Genomic DNA, 22,755 nt, shown 5'->3' with positions numbered 1-22,755 from the left:
TCAGTTATCAATTTTAAAGGGGTTTGTTACTTGTGACAACCAAAACGTTTGCACGAAGGGATTTCTGTTGGTTTAGAATCTTTATCTACAACGCGACTATTTTTATAAAATTCTTTACTAGCAAAAATCTTAACGTCAAAATGGCGCCGTTGCCGAGGAATTGCAAACGTGTGCCTTATTATTGGTTATTGTAAATATTTAAAAAAAATTTCAGATTTTTATTTTAAAATTTTTATCTTATCTTATCTTATTTTTCAAAATTCAATTTTTTTAAAATCATCTCTTTTTCAAAATATTTTTCTTGTTGTTAGTTTTTGTTTTTATTTTCTCTCACTACTATGAACTCTCACCCCTTTGACTATGAGTCTAGTTACAATTATGTTGCAGGAAGAGAAAATTACAATGAGAACATGCATCAAGGTTGGAAGTATCAAAGATGGGAGGAGCCACAAGAATTTGATCAACCCTCATGGCAACAACCACCTCCAATGGACTATCAACAACCATTCTGTGATGCATATCAAGGCAATGGCTATGGTGAGCACTCTTTTGACTACCAACAAGACCCACCATATGCCTATGAACCCCCTCCTCCTCAATATAATTTTGAACCACCATACTCATAAGCTCCTTTCCGCCAAACACCTCCGTATGACCCTAATCCATATCCACCATACCAACCACCTTATGAGCCAAATGAACCATACATTGAACCACCACCTCAATATACACCATCTCCTTATCATTATCAAAATGAACCCTCCTATCCACCCCAAACCTCCATGGAGAAAGCATTTACCGATCTAAACTCTACTATACAAGCTCTCGCCGCCTTAATCGGACCACCAAATACCTTCAACAATCAACCCTCAAGCTCTAGTGCACTTCCTTTTCAACCACATAATGATCCACCCATCCCATCACCACCATCCATGGAAGAGCACCCACATCCATCAATACAAGAGCAAGATGATCCCAATGATGCTATTGATATGAAACAAGAGAGAGAGGATCATCTTCGCGAATCCATACTTCATAAGGAGCCAGAGGAGGCACTAAAGATGAAGGTAGGAGAGAACCTTGAAGATGAAGGAGTAATTGAAGAGAGTTGTCACGGAAAGGTAATCATCAAGGAGGAACAAGAGTCAAGGGATCATTTCAAGGAAACAGTGAATCAATTTCAGGCAACCCTTCATCAATTGAATCAAGCAATAAATCAATTGGCTTCCCGACGTTCAGACACTCAAGGAACTCCCATGGCTTCATGTGGACAATCTAACGAAGAACGTAACATGAAGGAGATACTAGAAACTCCAATACGGAGCATGACTTTGTACTGGAACAAGTGGAGGAAGCCGGAATTATTGAAGAAGAAGTGGTTGAAGACTTAGGAGATGCTGAATCTCCATGGGAAGGTCAAGACATAGAGCCTCCTTCCAAGACAGTTGCATTTGATGTTGAGGAGGGTGTACAACCTCCAAAGCATATCATATTTGAAGACTTGGAAGATGTTGATCAAGAGATGGAGATTAAAGAAGAAGAAGCACAACCTCTCATGCCCTTGGTGAGCAATGAAGAAAAGATTGAATCGGAAGAAAGATACCAAGAGGAAGAGGTTTCTATTAAAGAAGTTTGCAAAGAGGTGGACGTTGTCAAAGAGCACAAGGGAGTGGAGCTTGGAATCACCTTGCCAAAGTTGTTGGAGGCCCCTCCCCCTAAGTTGCCATCATCCTTCACAACATTCAATTGGGTAAAATTCATATCCCTTAGCTTTCTAATTCCACTTGAATATGGGCTACTGGAGACGGATGGTCAACTTAGAGCTCTTTGTGGCATTAAGAGTAAGAAGAAGATGGTCAGAGATAAGATTTATCCTGCAAGGTTCAACATGGTTGTGTGCTCAACATTTAAACGCAAAGGTTGGTGTAGAGCTCAACTGAATGGGTCTAGGAAGTTGTCTGGCTGCTTCAGTGAGAATTCAGACTGTTTGCCACCCGGCTGGAACAATATTGCTCAACAAGAAGACGGGTGCAAAAGCAAGATTTGGGACCCCGGAATTCAATCTAGAATTCAACACTCTTGGGGCCTTGTCACTTCTTTAACTTGCTTGAAGGCTTTCTGCGCCTTGTTTGGGACCCCGGAGGCTACTAGAACTCCAAACATTGGTGGAGATTTCTGGATGAGTTCAAGCACAAGCCGCCATAACAGGAAACTCCTCAAATGTCTAACTTAAGGACTTTAACTAAAAGTGCTAGGTGGGAGACAACCCACCATGGTATGATCGTTCCTTTTTCATTTTTATTTAGTTTTATTTGTTTTCGAGTTTTCTTTTATTCTATTGTATTGAACCTAGAATTTTGCATAACATTCATATTAGCATTGCATTCTACATATTGCATTAAAAAAAAACACGCACGCGACGCGGCAACGTTGCTGACGCGTCCGCGTCACATGTGCATTGTGAAGAAGAGAAATCGAACAGAGAGTCACGCGAGAGCGTGGCTGGAGGCACGCCTTTAGCATAATTTGATCCCACGTGACTGCATCGCTCACGCGATCACGTCATGTGGGAACTTTGGCCTCCCACGCAACCGCGTCACCCACGCGGCCGCGTGCCATGAAAATCGACGTCAAAAGGGTGCATGGCCGAAAGTTGTGCTGGAATTGGGCTGGCCTCGTGCTAGAAGCCCAAGCCCTCCCACACGAACGCGTGCCCCACGCGGCCACGTCATCTTTCAAAAATGGCCATCCACGCGATCTCGTCACCCACGCGACCGCGTCATCCAGATTTTTGGCAAAATGCAATTCAAACAGAGAGTTGTGCGAATCCGAGGCTGCACTCGCGCCACTAGCACAAATCAAGTGACGCGATCACGTGATCCACGCGTCCGCGTCACCTGACCTTATTGCGCACCACGCGGCCGCGTCAACCATGCGACCGCGTTGCCAGCGTCACACACCTTAACCTAATATGCCAAAATATTTTATCTTTTCTTCCCCAATCCTAATTTTTCCTCCCTCCTTTCTTACTCACTTCTTTCCCCTTCTCATTCTTCTTATCTTTCATTTTATTTATTTACATATTTCATTCATTGCATTTTAATTTAGTACATATTTTTCTTTTCTTTTCTAAATTTATTATTTTTCCTTTGGTGTTGATTTTCTTATTTAACTGTTGCATCTTTTCTGGTATTATTTTGGTGCTCAGTGACTTGTTTTACACTGTTGAGTAATATTATTTAAGTCAATGCTAATCTTTTATGAAACTTGTATTACTTTTGCATTGACATGAATTTATATTGTCTCTCATTACCCACACTCTCTTCCCCATTGTTGTACATTTTGTACCACTGGCATGCCATGGCTTCTATTGTTTTCTCACATGCATGTTGAAGCTTCCATGTAAATGAGACCCTTATCATTTGGCATTAACCCAACCATACTTCATTTATTTTCTTATCTTTATTTCTGGGTTCCTTTTCTTCCCTATTTTCTTTCAGGATGGCCACCCGGAAGGGAAGCGGAAGACGTTTACATGGGGAGAAAAGACAAGTCCATCTACACAATCTTTGGAGAAAAGCATCAGTTGGAACAACCCGCCCACCTGCACATCTTAGCATGCACCGAGGACGGTGCAATCTTTAAGTGTGGAGAGGTCGATACCGATCTCCATGGGTTAGCTATTTTCTTCTTTTCAACACCATTGTTTTATTTTCTTTGTTTGTTCATTATTGCATGTTTAATTGCATGTTTGTTTGATTTTATGCATTTAGCTACTGCTTGGTTAAAATAATAAGTTTCTTTTTAAGATCCTATTTTTGAAAATTTTACTAATTTAAATTGAGAATTTTTGTGTTAAATTTTTTTGAAGTTGTATTTGGAACATAGGTAAAAGCTAGAACACACAACTTGTAAGATTTGAGCTTAATTGTATGGTTACATTATTTAACCATAATATTTTATTCCTGTGTGTTTTTTTCTCTATAATTGTAATCTTTGCTTTGTTCCATTCTATATGTCCAATATTTAATATATTTACATGCTTGCATATGATTGAGGCCATTGTTTGATTCTAGCTCACTTATCCCAAAATTAGCCTACCTTTTACATCACCCTTGTTAGCCCCCTTGAGCCTTTAACTCCCTCTTATTTTATAAACCACAACACTAGCCTTAAGCAAAAAAACAAATTTTGGATCCCAAGTTGAATCCTTAGTTTGCTTAAGATAGAAATTGTGTAATTTTTTAAGTGTGGGAAACCTATTGGGAACATGGATGATAAAAACAAAGGGTAGAAAGTTGAAAAGAATGAAATAATTCAAAATAAAAATTTTGGGAAGCATGCTCATATGAAATCAAAATAATTGAATTACCATGTGCATTAAAAAAATAATTCAGTATTTGAATAAAGGGGATACAAAAGAATTTCCTAAATGCAAAATAAAGCAATGTACATGGGACAAAATTAAAACTAATACATGAGCATGTAACATCAAAAGTGGGAAAAATATGGGAGAATAGGTAAAGAAGCTTTGCTTTATAAAGTATGTATGTTAGGTGAGATCTTAGACTAATCAAGGATTCACTTTGTTAGCTCACTTAGCCTTATATATACATCCTCACCCTTGCCTTGGCCCCATTACAACCTTGAAAAGACCTCATGTTGTTTGCATTATTACATTAAATATTTGTTGATTGGTTAGATGAAGAACAATATTTCGAAAGCATGACTAGGGAAGAGTAGAGTGATTGACCCTAGACACTTGAGAGTTAGAGTCATATACACTACCAGTAAGGGTTCAGTGCTTAAATCTATGTTCCCTGCTTTCATGAGCTATCTTCTTACAAGTTTACTTGTCTTTTATTGTGTAATTTGAATTAGTGAAATATGATTTATGTTTGTCTTGGAGAACTTATTTATTTTTAACCAAGTAGGTAGAAATATTTTGCATTTAGTTGCATTCATAGGTTGCATCTCATACATTCTATCATTCCTCTTCATCTCTTTATAGTTTCTCTTGAGCTTAGCATAAGGACATGCTATTGTTTAAGTGTGGGGAGGTTGATAAACCACTATTTTATGGTTTATCTTGTGCTTAATTGAGTGGATTTTATCAACTCTTTACCCACTTATTCATACTATTTGCATGTTTTACAATTCCTTCCCAGAATTTGTTCTTTGATTGAAAACATGCTTCTTTGGCTTTTATTTTCTTTTATTTAATCCTCTCTTATTACCATTAGATGCCTTGATATGTGTGTTAAGTGATTTCAGGGATTACAGGGCAAGAATGGCTTAGAGGATGGAAAGGAAGCATGCAAAAGTGGAAGGAATACAAGAAGTTGAAGAAGTTGTTAAGCTATCCAGCCTGACCTCTTCACACTCAAACGGCTATAACTTTAGCTACAGAGATCCAAATGACACGGTTTTACTTGCGTTGGAAAGCTAACGTCCGGAGCTTCGATTTAATATATAATTTTTCATAGTGGCCGTACAGATAAATTACGCGAACGTGTCATCCACGCAGATGCATCGCATCTGCGAAAATCAGCATGGAAGATTTCGTAAACAGCGAATCCTAGGCTATTTCTGGCCCAGTTTCAAGCCCAGAAAACACAGATTAAAGGATGCAAAGTGGAGGAATGAAGGGGACTTCAGATCATGCTCTCATAATTCATAATTTTAGTTTTAGATGTAGTTTTTAGAGAGAGAGGTTCTCCCCTCTCTCTTAGGATTAGGATTAGGATTAGAATTTATTTTAGGATTAGGATTTCTTATCACTTCAGGATTATTTCATCTTCAATTACAGGTTTAATGTTCCTTTTATTTATTTTCTCAATTTAATTTATGGATTCCTATGTTCAACTCAACTTCTTTATTTGGCTATAACTGCCCATGTTACATTTGATTGAGTTATTAATTTATGATTTTGAGGTATTTCAGATTGATGATGGCTGTCTTTTATTTATATAAATAATTTGGATTTTCCTGTTACCCTTTTGGCTTTGGTTGAGTAATTGGTGACGCTTGAGCTGTCAAATAAAGTAGTGGTTGAAATTGGGAGTTGCTAATTAATTTGAGTTCCAATAACTCTAGCCTTTCCAAAGGAAAGACTAGGACTTTAGGTATCAAATTAATTAGTCCACTTGACCTTCCTTTGTTTACTAAAGGTTAACTAAGTGGGATTAAAATTCACTCATCACAATTGATAAGGATATGACTTCCAGTTCTTATACCTTGCCAAGAGTTTATTTTACAGTTATTTATTTATTTTTATTTCTTTGAAAATATACCTGTGCCCATTGCCCAAATTCCAAAAACCTCAATTTTACCTTTTTCATAGCCAATAATAAGAACATACCACCCTGCAATTCCTTGAGAAGACGACCCGAGGTTTAAATACTCGGTTATCAATTTTAAAGGGGTTTGTTACTTGTGACAACCAAAACGTTTGCACGAAGGAATTTCTGTTGGTTTAGAATCTATATCTACAACACGACTATTTTTATAAAATTATTTACTAGCAAAAATCCTAACGTCAGTCTACCATCATTAAAGCTCAAATTTCCTACAACATAGTTGTAACCGGGCTCATAGCCAAGATGGTGAGAATTCATAATGACAAGAGAAAACAAAACAAACACTAATATGAAATAATGAAAACAAACTCCTAAAACTAACTAACAAAGAAGGAAAAAGCAAACATATTCACATATATACAATAACCAATAACAAGCGCACATTTGCAATTTTTCAGCAACGCCGCCAAAAACTTGACGTGAGGTGATGAGCGGATATTTTATACGCTTTTTAACATCACTTTTATATAGTTTTTAGTAGTTTTTATTTAGTTTTTATTGAGTTTTTATAGGTTTTAGTGTTAAGTTCAAATTTTTGTATTCTACTATGATTTTTTGTGTTTTTGGGCAATTTCAGGTATTTTCTAGCTGAAATTGAGAAGCTAGAGCAGAAGTCCAATTCAGAGACAGAGAAAGCACTGTAGATGCTGTCCAGATCTGACCTGCCTGCATTCAAAAGAGCTTTTCTGGAGCTACAGAAGTCCAAATGGAGCACTCTCAATGGCTATAGAAAGCCGACTTCTAGAGCTTTCCATCAACATATAATAGTTTATACTTTACTTCGGATTAGAAGGCCCAAAACTAGCATCCAACGCCAGCTTCCTGCACCCTTCCAAGTGTCCAGCGACCAAAGAGTAGAGCCCAGCATCCAAAGGCCCAGAGAGGAGCCCCTAGCTGGCATTCCATGCCTAAGGAGCCTCAATGCACGTGGATCTCATCAAAGCTCATCCCAAACACTCACCAAGTGGGCCCAGAAATAGATTTTAACACTAATAGATTGTTTTACCCATACTAGTCATCTGTTTTTTATTTAAGGGATTAACTTTATGTAATTCAGACATGATGCACACTCTCTGATTTAGGAGAGATCCATTTATGTTTCACCATTGTTTTTATTTTCAGTATGTGTTTCTAAACCTGAGGTTGAGGGGAGGAGCCCAGCTGAGTCCTATGAATTAATAAAAGTACTATTTCTTCTTCTTCGATCCGTGTCTGATCTATCTCTAAGATGTTTATCCCGATCTTCATCGTGATGAACAGGACTATCTGACAAATTGGCTCTGTTCATCACATTAAGATGAACATTCCTGAAAAATACCTGCGTCTACTTGGGTTTGTGTGAATACTTGGCCGGAAAGCACGAACCAACAGCTATGAAAAATGCTAATATGCATAGTTGGTATGTAATGTGAAATCAATGATTGGATTGAGAATTGTGTGGCCTTGTATGTTTGGTGTATTGAAAATTTGATGTATTGGGTAATGAGTATTAATTTGTGGTTTATGCATTTAAATTGTGAAATTGGGCCAGAGGCCGTAAATTTTGGGCCGGAGGCCGGTAAGAGGTAAGGAAGGTAAGTTGATGTGTGCATTGTATGATGACACAAGTGATTGGATGGATTTTAGATAATGAATATATGAGTGATTGGGTTGATTATTGAATAATGAGGTTTGAGTAGTTGAAGTGTGGAAATTGGTAATTTTGGGTGAAATTATATAGATGAGATATGTTTGGTTTTGGTTGAGGTATGTTATGTGGTCATATATGTGATCATGATTATTGATGCCTTGATGGTATGATGAGGCATAAGAGATATGTATGTTGTGGTATATACTTGAGAAATGATTAAGGTTGATTTGTGGGTGAAACCATGTGACAGTGAGTATAATATTGATTATGTGTAATGATGATCGATTGGAAGTAGTATTGTTAGAAATTGGGATGAGGAAAGATGTATGACATGTTAATGTGTTTGTAATTTAGCCATTTGTTTGAAATGGGTAAAAATGGTTATATGGCGGTTTTGTGCATCATGGTGAGTTGAGGAGGCTTGATGTTAATTTTGGTATATTTTGATTGATTTTAAAAAGGGTTGAAAATGGCTTGTTCTGAAAGGGGCACCTTGTGGTTTTGTATGAAAAACTTGGTTTTTGGGCATACTTTGACGGGACATAACTTGGAGTACGGATCTCTGTTTTGTACCAAATCTGTTTAGAAATGAAATTGGATCCGGGATGTCCCTGCCGTTCGAAGAACGGGTGAAAAACGATTTAAAATGAGGAAGTTATGTCCGTCGGAAGATTGGGGGTTGAATCTGTGAATTCTGCAGCTTTTAACTTAGAAAATTTTTAGCAGAATGACCCTTCACGCGTAGGCGCACTTGGCGCGTACGCGTCGTTCTTCAAAAAGGCACCATCCACGCGTGCGCGTGGTGTGCGCGTGCGCGTCGATGCGCTTCATCCAATGCCCAGCCATTTTCCCGAGAGTTGTGCCAGAGTTGTGCCAGTTTTGTGCCTGGGGCGCAAATGCACCCACGCGTACGCGTGGCTGACGCTTACGCGTCGTCTGGCTGTGTTTCAATCCACGCGTCCGCGTGTATGACGCATACGCGTCGATGAGCTTTGTGGGCATCCACGCGTGCGTGTGGAGTATGCGTACGCGTGGCCCTGTTTTCATCCCAAATTTGATTTTTGAGTATTAAAAGCCAAATCTCATACTTCTAAGCCTCCGATCTCACCCTTTATGTATTAAATCATTATGATATACCTAGCAATGAGAAAGGAGCTAGGAGATGTGCTAACTTGCGAGTGAAGCAAGTGGAAAAGTTATGATCAATGATGATCAACGATGATTGTATGAGATATGGAGGATGACGGTAGGAGTACCGTGTATGCCATGAGCCGAAGGGCTATATCTATTGATAATTGGCTGGTTCTTGATTGAACCATGAGTCGGATGGCTGAGTTATTGCCGGGTCACGGCAAAGTCATTATTGATTATGGCTGAGTATAAATGCATATATGATTAATGAATGAATGTGTTGAATGGATAATAATGGAAAATGTTGAAATGTGATGTGTAACCCCGGGTAGTAGGCAGTGGCGTTGTCCACTTGCTCCGGGTATGAGACGGAAAAGGTTGTTTATGATAAATGAGTTAATTATGGAGTTTTGAATGAATGTAACTCTGATACCTGGGCAGTTGCAAGGGTTATGGTTCGTCCCGCTTGCTCCGGGTCAATGCTTAAGATACCTGGGCAGTAGCAAGGGTTGTGGTTCGTCCCACTTGCTCCAGGTCAGAGATTGTGACGCCTGGGTAGTAGCGGCAGTAGTGGTGAATCCACTCACTCCAGGTTGAGCTTTTAAACACCCGCCTGGGTAGTAGCCGCAGTAGTGGTTGTTCCACTGGCTCTGGGTTGAGCGGGTAGTAGCAAGGGGGTTGTAGCTCAAACCTACTTGCTCCGCAAGGGGTGTTTCTGTCCAATGGTTAGCTACCAGAACATGTCGGGTTGGCTATATAACCGACAGATGATATCATCAGCCATAGGGCAGGCATACATCATTTGCATATGTTTGAATTTGTTTGGGTTTGCCTATTTGTTTTGGATTTCTACATCATATATGCCATGTTACCTGATTATATGCTACTTGTTCTACTTGTACCTTATTTGTGTATTAATTGTCTGTATTGCTTGTGTTTGTACAATTGAGAGATCCCTCATGTTGGTGTCGGTAGATGTTGAGGGCTGTTCTTGATGAGATGAATTGATAATGTGATTGCATGATGATGATGATTTTTGAATGAGATAACTTGAGCCCCCCTGGGTAGATGCAGTGATGTGATTTCACTAGCTCCAGGCGAGGGTATGATGTATTGATATAGAGTTGCTGAGGCAGAACAATAGGTGATGGTTTTGCTTATGATTCTGAGTCTGATTCGTGGAAGAATCAGCGAGTAGGGAAACATGTGTAACATGAACTAGATTTAGTATCCCCTTACGACAGATGCCTATTTATGGATTAGTGAGAATCTAGGCTGGATACTTGGTGAAAAGGAGTTTAGGATGCTTAGTGAGTTTTTATTGTAGTGCATTGTATTTATTTGGCACTTTTATCGTACTGGAAACCCGTGGGCCCGGGGTTCTCATTCCGTATATATCTCTTGTTTTTCAGATACAGGTTCAGGTGCTCAAAAGTGAGCTGCGGTTCGTCTGAGAGACGGCGAAGATATTTATTTTCTCTACTTTGTGTTTTGCTTAGAATATCTCCATCCTTGTTTTGAAAAGATTATATTATGTATTGAACTCTTTTGAACTTGCCTATAGAGGCTCTTATGTTTCCTTTGGGAGAGATTAGGATGTTCTGTTGTCAACTACTTTCATACTGTACCCTAGCCGGCCTAAACTTCGTGGGTCGCGACTAGTGGCTATTTACTTATGTTATATATATCTATCTGTTATCTATCTCTTAATCTCCTTTATGCCTTGTCCGTATATCGCTTTCGGCTTCACGTCTTATCTTTTCGTTGTCGAAACGTGAGTGATACGTCTTTGCGATTTTATTTCTACTCTTTTCAGGCTTCTCAATTAATATTCCCTTCAAAATTACCTATATTTATATATTAAAATTCCACCTGAGAGTCGTACCATCGTAATATCATTGACTTATGACTCGAGCATAAGGATTTGAATATTAGGGTTTAGAATTTCACAATAAGATCTCGTTGCAAGTATAGTTTCTAAACCAACAAACAATCCTTTCATACAAAAAATTGTTTGTCACAAGTAACAAACCCCTAAAATTAATAATTGAAGTATTCAAACCTCGGGTTGTCTCTCAAAAGAATTGCAAGGAAGTGTTCTTACTATTGGTTATGAGGTGTATATTTTGGGGTTTTGGATAAGTAACAAGAATAGTAAATGGCAAGAAAGTAAATGAACTCAAATGTAAAAGGCTCTTGGCAAAGTATGAGAACTAGAAGTCATATCCTTATTATCTTCCTCAATTGTGACAACAATTGTTCATTGCTCCCACTTAGTCAACCTCTAACTATGGAGGAAAGTCAAGTACAATTTGATTCCTCAAGTCCTAGTTAACTCCTAAGGAAAGACTAGCTTTAGTGGAATTCAAATCAACTAGCAACTTTCGATTATTAATCAACAAAAGAGTTTGACAACTCAAGAGTCACTAATTACTCTACCAAAGACAAGAGGAGATAAATCTACACTAACATCCTTCCAAGCATTTTATCAAACACTTGAAAGGCATAAAAGAAAAGTAAAATCAAATTGCAAGAAATATAGATCTACAATTACTAATTGCAAGGAATTAACACAACAATTCAAATCAACAATAAAAGGAATCAAACTCAAATTGCATTATAAGGAAAATAGAAGAATAAGAGTACATCAATATAAAAGTGAAGAATTACAAGAATTAAAGTACAAAACTAGAGAGAGGAAAGGTAGAAGAATAAGAATTGATAAAGGAAAAGTAAATCAAAGCATGAATTAAACCTAGATCTAAGAAATCATAATCTACCTCTAACCTAATTCTAGAGAGAAGAGAGAGCTTATCTCTCTAGAAATTAACTAAAGCTTGAACTAAACTATAACTAACTTCATGATTGATCCCCATTCATTCCTTAGGTTTAATAGCATCAGAAGTGAGTTGAATTTGGACCTGGGAAGCCCAGAAATCTCTCCTAGCGGATTCACTTTAATGAGGTCACGCGTACGCATCGCTTCGCATTTTTGCTTCCACGTGTGCGCGTCATGTACGCGTACGCGTCACCATGTGACTTCATATTCCACGCGTGCGCGTTTGCTGTGCTTGCGCGTTGATCTCAGCATCCCAAATCCTTGGTTTTCCATGATTTCTCCACTTTGCATGCTTTTCTCTTCATTCCTTTGATCCATTCCTAGCCTTTTCAACCTGAATTCACTTAACAAACACATCAATGCATCTAGTGAAATCAAATGTGCATCAAAATTAATCAATTAAAGGCCTAAAAAGCATGTTTTCACACTTAAGCACAAATTAGGAGACAATCATGAAACCATGCTATTTCATTAGATAATTGTGGGAAAAGTGGATAGAATCCACCTAAATTAGGCACAAAATGTACCACGAAATAGTGGTGCATCAGAATGCTAAAAGACACTCATGGCAAGGATAAGATTCAAGGTTTCCTATCCCAGATCATTGACCATAACATGGTAATTACAAAGGGTTAATTCCACTTAGTTATACTCTAACATCGGAGGGTGAAGTCAAGTAGACATAATTAATCTTAAAACCATCTAACAATCCTAAATTACCAATCACAATGGATATCAATGACATCAAGGAACCAAAGTCCTCAATCTCAAGGCAAGAGTGCTAAAATCTACTCTAAAATTAAAAAGAAAATTTTAACAAACACTTAACATGCATAAAAGTGAAATATAGCAAATTACAAGAATTATAAAAACTGCAACTACCAATCAAATAAGCAACATTAAACATGAAATACCTCAAATTGTATTAAAAGGAAATTGAAATTAACAAGAGTGCATAAGATCAAAAGCAACAAAATAAAGGAAACAAGTGCAAGTAAGAGAACAAAAACGTAATAACAAGAAATTGGAAGAAAAACTAAATCAAAACAAGTATCAAAATCTAAATCTAAGAGGAATTAACTAAATCTATCCTAATTTTAGAGAGAAGATAGAGCTTCTCTCTATAGTTTGCTTTTCTAATAACTCAATTACTCTTTTTATTTAATTGCTTTGTGCTCATATTTGGATATTGTTATTTTGAATTCTATTAATGTAATGAATTATTTTTATATTTAATTATATTGCTTGTTTAATCCCTTTTAATTAATTGTTAGTGCCAATTTCGATTTTATTAATTTATTAAAATTACCATGTCTTTTATTTACTCTTTGTACATGTTTGTGAAAATGGCATTCATGTCAATGGAGTAGATATTCCAACTTGACTTGGGAGTTGATTAATTGGAACCCCTTGAGTTAGAATACTCAAGTTTTAATTTGCAATTGAGAATTGCTGGCTAACTCAATCTTCACTAACTCTAGTCCTTTCTTAGGAAGTGACTAGGACTTGTGAATCAGAGTTAGTGTTTCTTACTTGACTTTCTTTTATTAGTTAGAGGATAACTAAGTGGAAGCAATAACCTTTTACTATTATACTTGAAAAAATCAACAAGGATAGGAACTCCAATTTTCACTCCCAGTCAAGGCCTTTTATTTTAAATATAGAACATCTCGTTATTTGCTCATTGTGTTAATTTCTAGTTATTTTTTTCATTTTCAAACATAAAAAATATTCAGAAAAATCCTGATCAATAATTTGCATCATTGTGTCAACTCTTTGGGAAACGACCCGAGATTTTACTCCCGGTTATTTACTTTTAATTGTGACACATTTTTAAATTGATAGTGAAATTTTTGTCGGTTAAGACTGTACTTGCAACGTTATCTTTATCAGAATTTTTTAACCAATATTTTTTCGTCCATCAACATATCATAAAGTAGTTATTTCATCAGTTCAAGACTCCACCAGTTGCAAATCTCACCCTACATTCTCAACACCAAAGATCTTTTTAATTGCATCATTCGGATGAGCCAACACTTTAGAAAAACTCCTTCAACTGTAACTTGCTTTTGATGTTTAGAAAAATGATCTAATATTTGATCTTATGCAAGAAATAAAATTAAATTAGTGTATATAAATATAGTAGAAAACAAACATAGGTAGAGACAACACTACAAATTAAACAAGTAGCGTACTAACAACTTAAAATTATTGTCAATGACCAATTTAATATGGAAAAGATATTGAATATCTAAAGTATATATTCTTACTTCAATGTAGTTTCACTATTTTTCTTATTTTGTTACTGACATTAAGTTTCATCATGATTTTTTCATCTTTTTCAAATACTAAATTTAAATTGCTGTCATTTTTTAGTTGGTGATTTTTTTAGTCAAAATGTCTACAACTAAATACAAAATTAAAAAAAATAAATTAAATAAATAAACTCACAAAATAATATAAAAGAATCTAGATTATTTATACCTTTGACGTTTGCAATTAAAGGGTGTTTGTAATTTTTTCTTGTAGTATCAGCCTATCACAGTCATTCTTTATCTTTATATTTAAAGATCCATTATCTACTTAGTTGATCCTTCCTTATTTTATCCAAATACTCTACAAATTTTTTATTGTTGTCGATATCATGTACTTATCGTAATTTTTCTAGAAATGCTCTTAAATCTGTTTTTTCTTCCTGAGGAAATAAATATTCGATAAATAAACTAGCAACTAAAATCAAAATGAGAAAGAAAAACAATAAAAGTTTTGGTAGTGTGCTTAACAAGAGAGGGCAATGAATTCCACGATCTTATAATGTTTGGACTATTAAATAATTTCAATAATAAACATATTTTTTAAATTTTTTAATAATTGTTAAATAGTCTTTATTTAATTTTAATTATAAATTAATCTTTTATATATTATTTAATTATAAAATTTATTCTTTATTTTATAAATTATTATTTTATTATTCATCTATCATGTTTATTAATAATTAGAAATAAAAATAACAATGAAATAGTTCTTTCATTAATCGTGACCTCTATAAATATTTTGGCAATACGAATCAATGAACTTTTTATTCCTTGATCCATTACATCCATAAAAACTAGAAAAATTGTATTTCTTGATAATTTAATCGATTGAAAATATAATACAATCAATTAAATTTTTTGCATGACATATGAGTTTTTTCAAAATTTTCTCTCATTTTACCTTTTATCTACCAAATGTATTTTAAATTATTTTACTTTTAATACAATAGTATTCATTTATTTACTTTTAATGATGAAATACGATTAAAAATTTTATTTTTAATTTTGAGCATGTATATTTTTTGTTTTTAATTTTTGTTATAATAATATAACGCAAAACAGAATTAAGATTGTAAACGAAAATTTAAAATAAAATAAAAATAGTTAATTTATTTATCATCCAACAATGAAATCAAGAATCATGTAAAATAAAATATGACATAATAAAATGAAAGATATTATGAACGATGAGTTGATTCATTAAAATAAAAGTAGTATAATAATAATTAGTACTAAATGTTAACCAATTGATATTGTATAGGACAAATTTAATTTATCTTTACATAATAATATATGAAAATAAATGATAAAACTAATATTTATCTTAAAAAAATAATTATAAAAGAAATGATTAATGTTATATACCAATTAAATAATAGTATAAATAAAAAGTTTAATTTATAGAGAAAATGATAAATAGGTTCATAACTTTTTGTCTAACGGACATTTTTGTATCTGACCATTGAAAAATACTTGTAAGTCCCTGACCTTCACAAAACTTAGACGGATTAATCCCTCCGTCCAAGATCTAACGAAAAAGTCTGACGTGACTCTCGTAATGCTTGTCACGCATACACGTGGGTCACGCGTACGCGTCGCCGTGAATTCAACAAATCTCATTTCTTCATGAATTCTCCACTTTGCATGCTTTTTTTCCATTTCTTTCGAGTCATTCTTGCCTTCAAAACTTTAAATCACTCAAACAAACATATCAAGGTATCGAATGTGAGAAAAGTAAATTAAATTTAGCCCTAACCCCATTACAACCCTTGAAAAGACCTCTTGATATGTGTATCCATGCATTGAATATATGTTGATTGGTAGAAAAAGAGCAAGTCTTAGAAAGCAAAATTAGTAGAAAATTGAGAGAATCGACCCTCAAACACTAGAGAGATTAGAGTGCAAACACTTCTGGTGAGGGTTCGATGCTCAATCCCTTGTTCCTTGCTTTCACGAGCTTTCTTCTTACAAGTATATTTATACTTCATTTTTAGATTTGAATGAGTGGAATTCATAAATCATCATACTATCTTAGCTCTACTTGTTCATATATGTTCTTGGAGATTGATTCATTTTAACCAAGTAGGTAGACACATTTTGCATATTAGTTGATGAACCACAAGAGTTTAGCACGAGGACATGCTAATGTTTAAGTGTGGGAAAGTTGATTAACCACTTTTTTCACATTTATTTATTAAAATAGCATGGTTTTGTGAATTTCTCCTAAGTATGCTTAATGATTGAAAACATGTTTTCTAGGCTATTAAATTGGAGAATTCATGAAGAAATGGGAATTTGTTGAATTCATGGCGACGCGTACATATGACCCACACGTACGAGTGACAAGCATTACGGGAGTCACGTCAGACTTTTCAGTTGGGTCTGACGGAGGCATTTGGACGGAGGGACTGATCTGTCCAAGTTTTGTGAAGGTCAGGGATTTAAAAGTATTTTTCAATGGTCAGAGACGAAAATGTCCGCGGAGGAAAAGGTCAGGAACCTATTTGTCCTTTTCTCTAATTTATAATTTCATAATATAATTTTAAAAATATAAGTATACATACCATTTATATTTGTTATTAAAAGTGAGATTAAATCTAAAGCACAATATTCAATAAAGATATGTAGTGAATACTAAACCATATAAATGAAGATTAATTTTTTAAAACTTATCCAAATTTTTTTTCTATCCAACAAATGATAAAATAATTTATTTTTAGTAAAATATGCAGAGAAGATAAGATTAGAAAAATAATTTACCATTAGAAAGGCAAGCATGTAAAGAGATAAGGAAAAAAGAGAAGAAGGACTTCTAATGCTAAAGATATAAGCTAGAGTTTGATTTTTATTTTTAAGAGAAAAAAAAATAATTTTACTAAAATAAAGAGTATAATTTTAAATTTAAAGATTATAAAAAATGTTGTTCATAGCAAAATGTCAAATTTTAGCTATGACCATATTTCGTGATAAATATAAAATATATTCATTTATTTTTATTATAATTTAACATATATATTTAAAAATTAGTGACTAAACCCCGTTTTTATGGTAGTAGATGTTAATGGGCAAATGCAACAAGAGTGTACTTGTACAAATTGATTAGTACTTGATGTGGAAGGATCAATTTCAAAAATAAATTGGGACCGTACCACACATTGGCCCTGGCGCACTCTGGCAGCTTCATTCATAAAGTGGAAGAAGATATTGCAGCGTGAAAGAGGGGAGTAATTTCCTATTTCCTTTATTTCTCTGTCCTTTTCTCATATGGCCAAAGTCTTGAATTTGTTATCAAAATGTGCCTTCGCTTGTAACATAATCCAAGCCACAAACTAACCTAAAGGGTCTGAAACCCTTCTTGGTCCCTATGTTTCATTCATATCATCGTATGCATAACCACAGAAAAATAACTTCTGGTGAACTGGTTAAGCTCAAACATTGACAAGTCAAAGCTACTTACTTTTTTCATTTCTCGTAGTATTTTGACACTTATTTAAATGGACAAGCTATTTACTATATTGACCCATAATAGTGTAGTTTATACTAGGCGCATTATTTCTATAGATTAGTATGTCATTCAGAATCTTAGTTTATAGACAGGAACTCATCACCTTAATTATTAGGGGCTAGGAAACGAATAGATTAATTTTTTAAAAAATAAAAACCACTAATAAATTATTAAATCAGACCTTATATATCTTGACCAAAAAATTTAAAATATTAAATTTATGAATCTCTCGTTATATATATATACACCTTGCAGTTTAATTTATTTTTCACCAGTGTAAGACTTTAATTTATTTTTCTAAGGGAACTAATTGAGAAAAAGCAGTGGCTATCTAATTCTGTTGGGTTGAAAGTTGAGGAAAGGAGGAGGTAAAGGGAATATTTATGGCATATTTATAAGGTGTATAGAATAGAGGATGAACATGTAGTGTGGCAGAGGCTATTTTGGAAGGAAGCATAAGCATATTACATATGGATATAGTGGCTAATGTGGCATGAAGACAAACAACACCAGCTCTCTGGTGGGGTAATAATAGTATAGAATAGAATAGAATAGAAAATAATAAAATTAAAGAGAAGAGGGGTCATGAGTTTTGATTGTTTTCAGGCTCACAGAAACAATGGAGGTTGAGAGATGATGATGCAAAAAAAAGGGGATAATGGGAAAGAGGTTGATAGTAATAGTAATTGACATGATACATGTTGGTGGTTTAGGTGGCAAACCCTGCCCCTCTTCCATTGGACCCATCCCCTAGATTCCTGCCCTTCTTCTTCTTTTCTCTCTCTTCTCGTAATTTCTTCTATCATTACGGGAATTCATCTTATCGAGTTTTCCTTTAAGAGTATATCACTATATCTAAAGATATTGATTTTAAAAAACAACCATTATAGCTGGACATCAAAATTATTTTCTAAAATTAATTATCAAAATAAAATATTTATTAAAATATGAAGTACACATTAAAAATAAATTAAATTATACATTATATAAATATATATATTTAGATCTTCAAATAAATACTCAAATTGATACTTAAAAAGTTTTTAGATCTTCACAAATTTATTCTTGTAAAGTCTTTTAAAATTAATTTTATCTTACAAATTGATTTCTATGTTATTTCAAAGGAGAATAATTTGTTATAAATAATATATTTTAAAGATTTAATTGTCTTGTAAAAAATTTATTTGTCTAACAATAAGTTAAAAATTTAATTAAAAGTGACTGAAATATTAACTTATTTGAAGAAAATAAGTTACGAAAATTTTTAGAGAATAAAAATTTATTAAAACAAAAATATTCGATTTGAAATTTTTTAGAGACCAATTAAAATGTATATTTCTTAAATTGAAAAGAGAGAGTGAGAGAAATTTACAGTGTAAAAGTATAAAGTAAGAGTTAAAAAGTTAGATTAGTGATGACTCAATTAAATAAAGAAAATATTGAAAACATATATAAAATAAGTATAAAAATTCTAACAAACTTTTATAATTAATATAATTTATTAAAAATTAAAATATTTGTAATTATTTACTTAAATTATAATTGAAAAAATATTTGAGGGAGGGAGCAGTTAACAAAATTCTTTACATTAAATAAACTAATTAAAATATATATTCATTTTTTTAAGTTGATACTCTATGACAAATTGACAATACACATATTTTCCCCTCTTTTCTCTCTCCTTTCCCCAAGAAAAAACACAATTGTTCAAGTTGGACTACAAGTTATAGCCAACTCATTTCTCCCTTTTGTTAAGTAATCTCATGCACCCTTCACAAAAATGAACACAACATAGAAATACAAATATCACCCTCAACATGTTAATTTTTTTCCCTAAAAAGGATCCCCTATTATGCCTAACTTTCTCTTCTCACCAAGAACTTTGCCCCATCAAAAATCACTCTTGCTTACACTTTTTATTAACAAATCATCATCAAGAATCATTACCTCCAAAGTCACCCACTTCACATTATATTATTAAAAATTAAAATAATAATTAAAAAAAAGCCCATAAACATATCTAAAAATCTTTGAATCTTCGTATTTTTTTCCCCCGCTGGCCCTTAACAAAGGAATCAAAAGTGACTTGCTGAAGTTCCAATAATACATCACTCATTATAATTTATAAAGACAACTGTCTTTTGCAAAGAAAATAGAAAGAAGAAAAAAAGCACTCTCTACTTGTCTCCCAAGTGAGAAACTAGTTTATCATTAGGAAAATAATTATAATAATTATTACTAGTCATGAGATTACACATGCAAGCACTTCATTGGAATATTGGACAAGTTGAGGCACAGAAGCAAGCAAAGCTTTTCCTTCTCTTACTTTCTAATCACAATTCCCTTTTTTATTTTTTTTCCATACTCTCCTTTATTCTTTCTAATAACTTTCATCTTATTTTCCAACAAATCCTTGACTAATTGGTTATGCTTTTTATGTACATGAATAATAATTCAGGTGAATTTTATTTATTTCTATATTTATTTTACACCTATTAATATCTCATATATATTAAGGAAAAAAAAAAGAGTGATATATATGGAAGTTGATGTGTAGAAACTATAGATTCAAACACTTTCCACCTCCTTCTTCTTCTTCTTCTCTCTCTTTCTCTCTCTCACACACACATACATACATCTATAAGCTATCATCATTCAGCTCCAATTCAAAGAATTTTTGCAGTAAACTTTAGTCCTTTGATTTTCGTTGCTTCTTTAACAATAGCTTGGTTCAAAATTGAGCATATATATGCAATCTTGTTCTTATTCTTCGTCTTATATATAATATTCATCCAAAGTGGCGATTGCAACATCAACATCATCATCATTCAAAGGAGATATGGCTTTCTTACCAGCAAATTTCATGCTACAAACCCCTCACCACCATGATGATCACCACCACCAACAACATCATCCACCTTCCCTCAATTCAATCCTACCAACATGCTCACCCCATGATTATCATGGTATAATAAGAATTCATATATATTCCAATGTTTTGAATTGCAGTTGCAGTTGCTGCTCCAATGAAAATCAGTATCTATATATTTGTGCATAAATATATATATTATTTAATTTATTTTCAGTATATATTTACAACTGATTTTTGGTTTACACATAGCAAAGTTGATTTAAAACCGCTGTTGCCTAAACAATATATCACTAAGACTGAAAAGTGTTGTTGTTTGGAATAATGATATGCAGGAGGGGGAGCAGCAACATTTCTAGGGAAAAGATCCATGTCATTCTCGGGGATTGATCTTGGAGGAGTAGAAGAAGGTAACAACAATGGGGATGAAGAATTATCAGATGATGGATCACAGATAGGGGAGAAGAAGAGGAGGCTGAACATGGAGCAAGTGAAGGCACTTGAGAAGAGCTTTGAGTTAGGGAACAAGCTTGAACCTGAGAGAAAAATGCAGCTTGCAAGGTCCCTTGGCTTGCAACCAAGGCAAATTGCAATCTGGTTTCAGAATCGAAGAGCAAGGTGGAAGATTAAGCAGTTAGAGAGAGACTACGATCAACTCAAGCGTCAATTCGAAGCCGTCAAATCAGACAATGATGCACTTCACGCCCAGAACCAAAAACTTCAAGCTCAGGTTCGTAGTTCCTTTTGTTTCTAACAAAACAAATTCTAACTATATATGCTTTTTTTTTTTTTCAACTTTTATATAGTATATAATATATTCAGATCCTTTCTTTCACTCTCCTATGGCCATAATCTCGATTTAATTTTTTAAATTTTTTATATTATGATTTAAATCCTTTTAGGATCTTATATTTTACATATTTAATTTATTCTTGGATTTTTCTGCCAAGCTTCTTCAAGTAATAACTTTTTCTGAAAAGCTGGTTTTTCTTTCCCATTTTTTCTATCATATACAGCAACTTCGTCAAGATCCTTTTCAGCACTCAGTTGCATGTATGAAATGTTCCTCTTCACCTTGCTTTCATGTTACCATATTCTATACAAATTTAATCGCAATTTAAAACCAAGGCACTAAAAGTAGTGTTTTTTTATTAAGGATTTGTGGTCCAGACCTTTTTCTCTTTTTTACGACCCAAAAACAATTGTCTAATAATATATATAAGTGGTGCGAGCGATGGGTGCAGATATTGGCACTGAAAAATAGAGAAGCAACAACAGAGTCAATAAACCTGAACAAAGACACAGAAGGATCATGCAGCAACAGAAGCGAGAACAGTTCAGAGATCAAGTTTGATATTTCGACAAGAACACCAACAACAACAACAACAACAACAACCACCATTGTTGATAGTCCTCTATCATCAAAACCATTCTTTCCATCTTCATCATCCTCCACTAGGCCGCCACATCAGCTTTTTCAGGTTTCGAGGCCCGAGATTCATCTTCATCAGTGTCATCAACAGAATAATAATAATAATAATCATGTGGTGGCTAAAGAAGAGAGTTTGAGCAGCATGTTTGTTGCCATGGATGATCAGTCTGGGTTCTGGCCATGGTTGGAGCAGCAACATTTCAATTGATTGATATTGTTAGTCACGTGCAATGTCACGTGCTACGGTTTTAAATTGCGGTATAGTGCGTGCAAGTGCAGCCACAATTGCGATTGTTAAAAGTGTACGTTTTTTGTTCCTCATAATTTCTGAATTGCAGCGCCACTGTTCTGCCGCAACGGTAATTTGAAACTGGGATCCGATGTGGGATATATTTTTTCTTTTTCTTTTATTTTTTGAAGGATTTGGGAATGTAGTTTTTCACCTTTTTTTTTTATGAAATATATATTATTTAATTTATTTTTAATATATATTTTATACTACCAAGTGATTTAGTATTTTTTGATTTAGAGGTGATTATTTTGGAAACTTGATATATAAAATAGGGTATATGAAAGTAGACATTTTATATAGAACAATAAATTATAGGATTGGTTAGCATAAGTAGTATTCTAGCTCTAGAAGATTTTGAATGAAATAATTCTATGGTTGAATTA

At 34.1% G+C, this 22,755-nt stretch overlaps 1 protein-coding gene across 2 annotated transcripts; it reads left to right on the top strand.

Moving 5' to 3' along the window:
• The first annotated feature begins 20,014 nt into the window (after nt 1–20,014).
• On the top strand, nt 20,015–22,479 carry LOC107489217 (homeobox-leucine zipper protein ATHB-13). 2 transcript variants are annotated; one of them, XM_016109981.3, is made up of 3 exons: nt 20,015–20,745; nt 20,984–21,378; nt 21,893–22,479. In XM_016109981.3, the coding sequence occupies exons 1-3, from the start codon at nt 20,619–20,621 to the stop codon at nt 22,286–22,288; spliced, it is 918 nt and encodes a 305-aa protein (XP_015965467.1). In that variant the 5' UTR covers nt 20,015–20,618; the 3' UTR covers nt 22,289–22,479. The 2 variants fall into 2 exon arrangements, with proteins under 2 accessions (XP_015965467.1, XP_015965466.1); XM_016109980.3 differs by having other exon boundaries at nt 21,872–22,479.
• The last annotated feature ends 276 nt before the right edge of the window (nt 22,480–22,755 follow it).

Source organism: Arachis duranensis, chromosome 5 (genome assembly GCF_000817695.3).
Source record: "Arachis duranensis cultivar V14167 chromosome 5, aradu.V14167.gnm2.J7QH, whole genome shotgun sequence".
Classification (NCBI taxonomy): Eukaryota; Viridiplantae; Streptophyta; class Magnoliopsida; order Fabales; family Fabaceae; genus Arachis; species Arachis duranensis.
The sequence above is the reverse complement of the archived record's forward strand: the minus strand, read 5'-3'. Positions and strand labels throughout refer to the sequence as shown.